At 32.6% G+C, this 10,202-nt stretch overlaps 1 protein-coding gene across 3 annotated transcripts; it reads left to right on the top strand.

Annotated features, from left to right (window-relative positions):
• The first annotated feature begins 24 nt into the window (after positions 1–24).
• LOC136344216 (uncharacterized) lies at positions 25–10,197 on the top strand. 3 transcript variants are annotated; one of them, XM_066291455.1, is made up of 13 exons: positions 25–182; positions 785–883; positions 1,841–1,968; positions 2,317–2,424; positions 2,773–3,018; positions 3,072–3,451; positions 3,671–3,733; positions 3,800–3,943; positions 4,115–4,258; positions 4,517–4,681; positions 4,824–5,030; positions 5,105–5,455; positions 9,867–10,197. In XM_066291455.1, exons 2-13 carry the CDS (start codon positions 873–875, stop codon positions 10,056–10,058), a joined length of 2,139 nt encoding a protein of 712 aa, XP_066147552.1. In that variant the 5' UTR covers positions 25–182; positions 785–872; the 3' UTR covers positions 10,059–10,197. The 3 variants fall into 3 exon arrangements, with proteins under 3 accessions (XP_066147552.1, XP_066147553.1, XP_066147554.1); XM_066291456.1 differs by lacking the exon at positions 25–182 and having other exon boundaries at positions 206–883; positions 4,517–4,672; XM_066291457.1 differs by lacking the exons at positions 25–182; positions 9,867–10,197 and adding an exon at positions 9,161–9,841 and having other exon boundaries at positions 212–883.
• Positions 10,198–10,202: the final 5 nt, after the last annotated feature.

Raw genomic sequence — 10,202 nt, 5'->3', positions numbered from 1 at the left:
TAGTTAACAGAACATCTATCTTTCTCTCTCTTATGTGTGGAGAGAATAATTCAAAGCCGAAAAGAAAACAAGAACATTAATCGAATTTCTATTTAAATACGAATAACATGTAGCACTTGTTGAGACGATTTTTTCCTTTGTTTTTAAAGTTAAATTGCAAAATGGTGTTAAACATGATTTAGGTAAGAAAGATACGAATTTTATACTTTGGAAATAATATATTACTAGAAACGGAAATTCCTTTTAAACTAGCTTTATTGAGTAATGTAGCTGATGAACCAGCGTCCTATTTTTCCGAACGATTCGGAATGTAGCCAGCTGATGCGGTGTTGCCAATGCGATTAATTGTTATTAGTATGTTTTTATACTATAAAAACTATTATGTATAACTCAAAAACAGATTTCTCGTAGTTAGATCATGGTAACAGAATTATTCTTTTTTAAGACCATAACAAAATTATATATCCCATTATACCTGGGTCACTAGTGACCCCTGCCGGATTTCCTGTGGTGACACCAGAGCGTCATTGCAGTTCTGTTAGGTAGACCCTTTGGCCCGTTTTAAGGCGCGGATTTGACCGATATTCTCTTACAATGGACTCGTCTGTTAATATATAATAAGTTCGTTTTTTTTAGTAAATTTCATTGCTTTTATATTGTAAATACTTAATAATAACAAATAGGCGACTGGGCAATGCTGTACATTATCTGGTTGGTTCGGAAGTTTTCGGGAAAGTAAGACGCCGAAGCCAGATTGCAAATTTATACCCGTGGTAATGTACAGTAGGGCTTACGACATATTTTGATTATTGGTCTTTTGATACCGTCGTCCAGCGTACAAGTGGAAGTTGGAAGCATCACCAAATGAAGAAATGTCTGAGATGTAAGTACAGAACTTTTCAGATTACATAATTTATGTGATGAGACCAATGTCTGAAGAAATATATATTATATGAAGTACAACTATTCATATGAGATAACCTAGAAAATGTCTACACTACATTTCTTCATAGGAAAATTTGATACACATGGACATTCCCAATGTTTGCTATAATAAAATCGAGTATTTAGTTTAAGTATATTTTTAACCAATCACCACTACATTGTTAGTTTATCTATGGTTATGTTAAAACTGAACAGTGTGGAAGCTTAACAATGGAATATATGTCTAATTTGATCTAATTTAAAACCAAGGTATACAACTGAACTTTACTGAGTCATAATTGAGATACTGTTGCATTGTTTGTCTATAACCATTTTCTTCATTCATTTTCTATATATATATCTATATATTCTATATATTACATCTGATTTTAAGATTGGATAATTGAATAGAGTTTAATTCTTTTGAAAAACATCAATATTCACATATAGAAGTGTATCATGGATTGAATTAAATATTTCAATTCATTCCTATTTTTCAAGTGTTGTCTTGAGTTGTAGCAAATGGAATCCAAATCTTAGTAACATACATGTTTCTTTTAAATCCACATTGGATATACCGATGATAAACTGTGAATTTGTGTATCAAACGAGAGCATTTATTAATCCAAACTGTAACTTGTTATTTATTAAATATTTTTTATCTAGGATTATTATGCAAGTGATAACTTTTGGTTATATATACATATTTACCCAAATCGGTTACACTGATATAGAGACACATATATACTTTGTTCTTTTTCAAAATTCTGAAAACTCACATGTGATGGTAGTATCCATAGGGAATACAGCTTTGATGTTGGCTTTTAATTTTGTTTGAATCATTATGTTATGTATTATTATTAATGACAAATACACACACTATACAACAATATTTTGAGGTATTTTTATTTCCTAGAAATGAGGAATTGTTAAATGATGATGTGGATGATGTTTCTGACATTGGTCAAGCTGAAGAAGATGCTCTTCTTCAAGATGATGAAGATATACTGAAGCTTGATGAAATTTCAGAGGATCTAGCTGAAGGTAAGTTTCAATTTAATAGTAGATTATAACAATTTATACACCCAAGCGCGCAGCGCTAAGAGGTTTTTTGATGTGAAGGTCATATACATTTCATAATCACAATGATAAACCAGATTTAATTAGATTTATAATAAATTAGAATAAATTTACCTAAATTAAGCAAATATTAAATCTGAAACACAAAAAAACGACATGTTATTCAACTCTTAAAAAAAAAGCAAGAGCATAGTTCACAGTTAATACACTCATTCAACCATAGTATCTTAAAATTAATGTAAGAAATAGATTATTGTTTTTAGCTTGAATTTAATAATAAATTTGTGTTAAGGTTTAATGTGTTCATTTTAGATCAAAAATCTTTTGTGGATCAGCCTTTTGATTCAGAAGAAAAAGAAACTTCAAGGCAAGATAAATTTGCCACAGAAAGGCAAGTAATAACAGCACCAGATTCTACTGGTAAGTAATTTCTCTGATTTCTTGACGTGTAAATAGAAATGAATTTTTTTTTTAACTATTCATTTAGTCAATTGCAAAGTTAGTTGTACTTATTAATAAGTCTCACAAATTTAAAAATTTTATTTAATATCTTTGGTTATAGTTGGCACAAGTACAAAGACAATTTTTTTATTCAGTTTTATGTTAAGGCATCACTGAAACATAGATTTTTTCGAATTTTCTTAGACACTCCAAATTTTACATCAAAATCGACTTGTTTCTAGACCACCTACGCATACGTGTTCGCTGCCATTTATATCGCGAGTCATTCTATATAATTAATCTATTTAAAAAAATTATTATTTCTAGGAGAGGAAAAACATACCAATTACTTAAATAGAAATCAAAAGCTAAAATTCAAAGGTAATATAACGAGAGGAAGAGGGGGAATTAGAGGAAGAGGTGTCATAAGAGGCAGAGGGGTCTTTCACCGGCAACTTCAACTGAATAGGCCAAACGTGAACTGGCCTTCTGAACATTTTAATCATGCTCCGGAATTTAATAGCGGCCAGCCAATAAGAAATAAGAAAGTCCTGATTAATCCCAGATTTCAAGGTATGATTCAGGTTAATAATAATAGTAATAGTAATGGTTCTTCTAACATCCAGCTCGTCTTGCTTGGAACGCCCCCCAAAACTTTCAATCCCAACCGAATTCGTGGATGCCCCCTGGTAATCCTGAACAACTTATGGAGTCGCCTCCTCAAATGCATCCAATGCAACCTCCCCCTCAATTTCAACCACAGATGCGACAGTTTCACGGTCCGTCCCCGATGCAAGAGATCCAAGGACTGTCCCAAATGCCACCTCCCATGCAGAGATCACCACATATACAAATGATGCACCAGGGGATGCAGAATTCAGGATTCCCACCGACACAGATGCATCAATTCATGCCTCAACAACAACGAGGACCACACCTTAACTTTACGCCTCAAAATAATATGGGAACCAATATACAGCAGCCACCACCGCAACTTCAAATGCCGGTAAGTGTCATCGTTATGTCCGTTCCCTGTTGTATTTTAGGGTAGATAGTTAGTAGTGATGTGAAATTTTGTAAATATTGGAATGTGGTAAATATTTTAGTTCATGGGAGTTCAGGTATTGTTTTGTTAATTTAAATTTTAAAAGTAGAATAAAAAAAATCAGTAATTTACAAAATACCTTGTATTCATTTGTATTCATTTTATTATTTTTTTTGCTAGCCTCCGAATTTACCGCCGGCATCAGGACCATATTGGAATTGGCAGAATCAAACTTTGCCTCAGGTACGTGACCACTTGTTAATATTTAATTTAATTCATTTCCAAAATAACCATTACATATTTCTTTAGGATCCATATACCCAAATGCCGAATGCGTACGTAGAAAATTTTGATCAACGAGTTCAGCATGAAGTTGATGCGCAAATACAGTACAACCAACAGCAAACTTACCGTACATCGGTAAATACGGATAGCTTTGGACCAAAAATAAAGGTACGAATATAACATGCATAGTTCAATGGCGATAATCCTATCCCTTTCCAGCAAAAAGGTTTGATTTTAAGTACTCTTATTTTCTTTTAAATGCAAAAGTTGATCCATTTAACAAAAAAAAAAAACATGCAAGATATATAATATGTCAATAAATATTACATATTTCTTTAGGCCCCATATAACCAAGTGCAAAATGCCTACATAGAAAATTTTGATCAACGAATTCAGTGTGAACCTGATACGCAGTTACAGTACAGTCAACAGCAAACTTACCAAACAACGGTAACTAGGGAAAATTTTGCACACAAAAGAAAGGTAAGATAAGACAGAAATGAATGTGAAAGGAAAATTATTTCTTTCTATTCACTTAAACTTTAGGGATAATGTCTGATAGGCAATTCTTTGTAAATTGTTTTCTTACTAGGATGAATAATGTTTCGTCGTTAATATTGTTCAACATACTTGTTTAATCCGTTTCTTTCTTAACATTTATTTGAAAACCTATTAGTTTGATTATATTCGGTTTAAATGGACTGAAACAGTTTTATGGTAGTCACTGGAATCGGTTTCTAGATCACACCTGGAAATCGTTTCCAAACTGAAAAACGTTTTATACACGAGCGTTTGGGTCCTGTCCAGGAATCCCATATCCATATGAATAACGTCACAATTACACCTGATAATCATCCCGAACGCCCACTACAAGTGACTGTGACTAATGTAACAGAGGTAAAAATTGTGAGTACATAATACCTAGAGTTCAGAACAAATTTTTTTTTTTTTTTGTAAGAATAAGAAATAGAGTTGACCTTTAGTTGAAATCTGCCCAAGGGGGGTTTGGAAGTTTTTAATAGTAGTTGATTTGCATGATCTGGACCAGGAAGAAGACGAGGAGACCATAGATCTGAGACGCAAGATCGAGGAGCAAAGGCGGCAACGAGAAGAAGTGTTCAAGTGGAAAGAAGCAAGGAGACTTAAGCGACTGAAGCGGCAAAATTCCCTGAACCCAAATCGTCCTCAGCAGCAGGAACATCAAACCATTAGTGCAGTGGTTCAGCGTCCCTTACAAGGGAACATCAAAAATCGAGTAAATAACACGCATTTTAAAATATTGCATTTGTTTCATTTCCAGGATTTATTAAACTTTATCTGCTATTTTAGCAAGTGCATCAACAAAACCGCCATCAACAACAGCACGTCTTAAATACTTCTCGCACCCCAGTCCTGCAACCGATAAAACAAATCGACGATCAACAGTTTCCATTAAAGAACCGAACTTTGGTCACCGCTAAAATCAGTAATCGAGTCATCCCTTTGGCACAATCTACGGTTCAAACTGACCCGGACATTCAGCTGGACAAAGAGCACCTGTCCAACTTTTTGGCAGAACGGAAGGTGCTGTTAAAGGACGACAATTTGCTTCAGACGCGCAGGGTAACGATAAGAAATATCGCAACGAGTACGGAGGAGAAAAAATTGTTTCAGATTTGTAAGGGTATCGGGGAAATTCAGGTAAGGGCGAGGTTTCGTCGAGGTCATCATTTCTATACGTAGACGATGGAATTTTGAATATTTTGACAATGTTTGGTCGATTTTTTGAATAGCTTGAATTTTGTCGGTTATATTTTACATCTCATAAATACATAATACTTACCGAATTGAAAGTGAACATACAAGCTTGGCGTTATTGGTCTTTTTTTATTCATGAAAGCTTCAGGGTAGTAACAAAATTATAAATAATTTAAACTTGACTTTAAATAGAAAAATATATGAATACCTGGCTTTCTTTACTTCACTTTTGAAAAAAAAAACAGTATTAAGGTAAACACAAAATGAAACTTTATGTCTGTTATGGACTAGATATAGATTCTCAGTATTAAACTTGTGAAGCTGGATTATAGGTTCATCGCTGTGATTAAAATCTCTTTATGAGATATAACAAAAAACTAATATCATAACCGTAGGTCGCGGGTCGATAAAGTACTTGTAACTTAATACCGTCAAATATATTTTTTGTAAAATCCAGTCCTTAACAATTTGCCATTTAATTATGGCAATAAATTAAAAAATACAGAACGTCTTCTTTCACTTACGTGGACGATGTAAGTACTTGGCTGCCTCTTTCCTTATGCGACGAATAGGACTATAAATATACTCTTATGTGATACTCCAAGATTGCACTTATCTGAGTAGGTTTCAAGCATTCAAATATCTTTCTTAGCTTTCGGAAATATTTCACTTTAAATATAAACTATAAATTTTCATTATGCGTTTCGAAGTTCCATCACTTTAGTTTACCTGTTATTCTCCTTATGTTTTTAGATTTAAGCAAGAGTGCAATTTAATTAACTTGCTTGAAGCATGAATAAGAAGAATTGCACTAATGTTAAAATCTGAATAAGAATAATATTGTTCCCAATTTTTTAGGCGTGAATTTCATTCGTATCTTATGGATTTGAATAGATAAGTGTGGTTATTCTGGTCACATTATTGCAGAGGCTTTAAAGCTTCGGCCTTAACTGTAAAATCTGATAAGATTGTGATGATGTATATTTTTTACCCGAAGTGCCTATATTAGACATTAATAATTATTAAGTATGTGATACTCTCTCAGGATCTTTTTTTTTTTTGTTTAAAGTTAAACCTATTAGAGACCTTTCAGAATACGGGTCGTAACTAGGAAGTAATGATTTATTAGGTTGTGCCCAATTAAATATTTATGTGTTTTAAATCTTCTTATGTTTTATTTTTGATACTTTACTTAAAAGTTATCCTAACTAAAACATGTCAAAAGTGGGTGATGTAGCACAACAACAGTTTACATTAAACAAGTTATATAATAGTCTTAACAGTACTTTGAAGTGATATATTCGAAGTTTACGCTGTTGCAGATACTTGTAAAGATTTGTATGTGATAACCTACATTCAATGCAATATAAAATTCCAAAAAACTGTTAAATGGTAAAAACCAAGCGATTAGATAGATTAAAGTTAATATTAGTATAAAGGTAAATGTCATTTCGTTCTGTCTCAAACAGCAATCGTAGTTCGGAGTAGAATATAGTATATACTATCATAAAATATTTTAAATTTTTCAAATAGAAAGAGATATATGCGGACACCGGATTTGTGTCTTAAACTGGATGATTTTATGGGATATGTTAATGGGTATTCAAGTTGAGATATATTGTTTTCGCAAATATATCTTCAATTTGTATAAAATGAAACTTCACACTGACAAAAATAATTGTCGCCCTCTTAGCCTTGTAGAAGCAGAATATTTTTTTAAATAACTTTGCATTTTGACATCTCCACTGTATTTTACTTGTCCAACAAAATAGTGGGCAAGTAAAAACGGATTCTGAAGGTTTTATTGTATAGTTCAATGGCGTAATTCGTTTCTTTTATGCTACGTTTTGCAACATCCTATATAATGACAATTCCAAGACGATATCTGCAATTATATGCTACAGAATTCTACGTTAAGATTGGACCACTCTGCCTTTAACTCTAATTTTACGGCTAAAATTTAATTTTTCTGCTTTTTGTATATACAGAACCCTTTTTACCTTTATAGAAAATTAGTGCCAAAAATAACGAGAAAAACCTGTTATTCAAAATAACTTACTATTCCCAATATACAGGGCGTTGTGATGGGTGTGTAAATGTCAGTAACTGATGGTAGGAAGTGTCATTTTTATTGGAAAAAGTGGGTATAATGGACATGCATGTGTTTGACAAGTTCGTTACCGAGATACCCTGTGTAATATTTACAGATTTTTTTACTTCACAGCTTTTTCAGTTTTCTAGATTTATATCGGGTATTTGTTTGTTTTTTTTTTAATCTAAAAGCGGGTTTTACATAAGCATTAAATTATGTATGTTTGCGTTCATTTAAGCGGTTCTGTATATCTTACGATGAAGGGGTCTAGGGGGATTTTGAATAAATATGGGAAGAAATACTAGGAACTCCCTTAAATTTAAAGCTGTGAGATTTATTCCCAATTTACGAAATTAAAAAATGCAGATTTGTCGAAACCGTTTAAGCATTATTGACAAAATTACTTTTCAGTAAAATCAAATTTTCTGTGGAAGTACGTGTGTTGATCTTTTGGTGGAGTGATTGTTTTTTCGGCATTTATATACGTTTTTATTATTGTTTGCCGATACAGTTTAAAATATTTGGACTAGCTACCTCATTATAAAACGCTTTGTATAGTTTGTTTTTACATAAACTCATTACAGTATGGAATATCAGCCTACATAGACGTGTTAATATTATGCCTAAACTTAATAGTAAGGCTTTCGTTACTTTATTAACATTTTAAGTTTGGTTAAACATTACTTGGATTTTATTAGTTACCATGTTATTTTGTTTTATTTTCAGTGGTTGCCCTAACTGTACAATGTGTCACAGTGGTTTTAGTGCCTATCAAGCAATTTATTTTAATAATTTTTATATTTTTCGAATTGCAGTATTAATTAAGTATTAATTAGTTTTAAGTTGTTTACACATTTTTTGGTGATATGAAAAAGATCTGAGTTGTTATATTTTAAATAACTAGTTTATATCGAACCCAAGTCTAGAAACAAACCAAGAATATTTGAGCTTCTGTGCTTAGTTTTAATGCCGGAATAACCGTTGGGAAACTAACCCGGGATCTACTTATTTTCTTAGAAATGCGTTTTTTATTTTATTTTAAAAGTTAAGAAAATATTAGCTCTTCATGGAAATATATAGAATCATGGAGATTTGGTAAAAATTTTAAAGAAATCTGCTGTTACAATCGACTAATATCCCTCATTTCTTCTCAGTTGCGCATTATGTAGATAATTAATTTCCCTCTTGTCGTTTTGGGCATAGTGCTCTCCAAGTGAAGATAATATTTCACGCTATCCTGAATATTTGTCTTATCGCATTCTTTCCATTATACGGCACTTTACGGGCACATAAGCTCTAATTTTTTCTGAAACTTTAAACCGTGAGGGTTAATGGTTACTGAGAAGTAATGCCCAATACGAAAGTGAATACTTCTTCGCCTATTGAATTCTTCTTGAATGGCGAATTAATTCTCTATCAAGAAGTAGATATATCACATCACTTATTAGTTCAAATATTATTGGTTCTGGCTCTGCTGCAAATGTTCTCAAATACCATTAAATTAGTCGTAAAAAATTGCTCTTAAAGTTTAAACATACTCTACTATTGTATTTCAGAAGCTACACAGGGATAAAAACGAACGTCACGCAACTATAACTTTCAAAAGCGTCTCTTCGGCGCATGCATTTTTTAAGAAATATCAACGATACATGCTTGACTTGTCTATGATAGAGGTATCTCTGACTCCAGAGTCAGATGATAAGGAATGAGATCTTCGAACTATTAGAACGTGTTGTGCCGTGGTGTGTGACCATCTTTAGATCTTAAGGAAAAACTTTGGTTTTTGTTTCCTCATTTTAAAATACTTTTGGAAGTGAAGCTGTAAAGATAATCCCTAATTAAATAGTAGTTAGGTAAGAATGGTGTTATGGTGACTCAGTTGCTTGCCTTGCTGACTGGGATTATATTAGTTCTTATTTTGGTAATTCACAATTTACTCCCCCTGTTCCGCTTTATTCACACGTCAACTTTACTATGTGCGTACACACAACTATAGGTTCTAAATTTCAAATTATTTAATTAATTAGAAATATCTACTTAATTTTATGAAACCGAATATGTGACGATTTCGTTTTGGATAATCATATAATTTGTCATAATAGAACTTATTAGTCGTTAAGGTTATCCTTTTGTGTGTATGTTTTTTTTTTTATTATATATAAAAGTCAGAATGGCGAATGCTCTTAAATCCTACATACTGCAATTTTTTACTCAATAAATTTTAATTTGTTAGTAACTTTATGGTTTTCTGTATTTCTGTAGGGCTCCGCCGACTACCGAACGCGAGAAAGGAGGAGACCCCTGAAGAGGCCCAGTGAAATCACGAACTCTACGAAGAATTATATGGAGGCCTTTAGCCTCCGTACAATTTCTCAAAACGTCTGTAACCTTGCCGTGTCTTTTCGAGCCGGATACCGCACAGTGTTATCACTGCCAAGTACTAATGGTGACTGAGAAGTTATGTTAAATCTTTTTTTAAAACATTTTTATGCATACTTTGAAGTACCGGTATTCAATGCATCATTGAGAACATTTAATTAAAGGTAAACGCAAACATGTTTCGAAATTCCGGTTGGAAATCTGATCTACTTCAAACGA

The sequence above is a fragment of the Euwallacea fornicatus genome, chromosome 16 (assembly GCF_040115645.1).
Source record: "Euwallacea fornicatus isolate EFF26 chromosome 16, ASM4011564v1, whole genome shotgun sequence".
NCBI classification, from domain to species: domain Eukaryota; kingdom Metazoa; phylum Arthropoda; class Insecta; order Coleoptera; family Curculionidae; genus Euwallacea; species Euwallacea fornicatus.
Note: the sequence above shows the minus strand (reverse complement) of the source record. Positions and strands in the feature narration are given on the sequence as shown.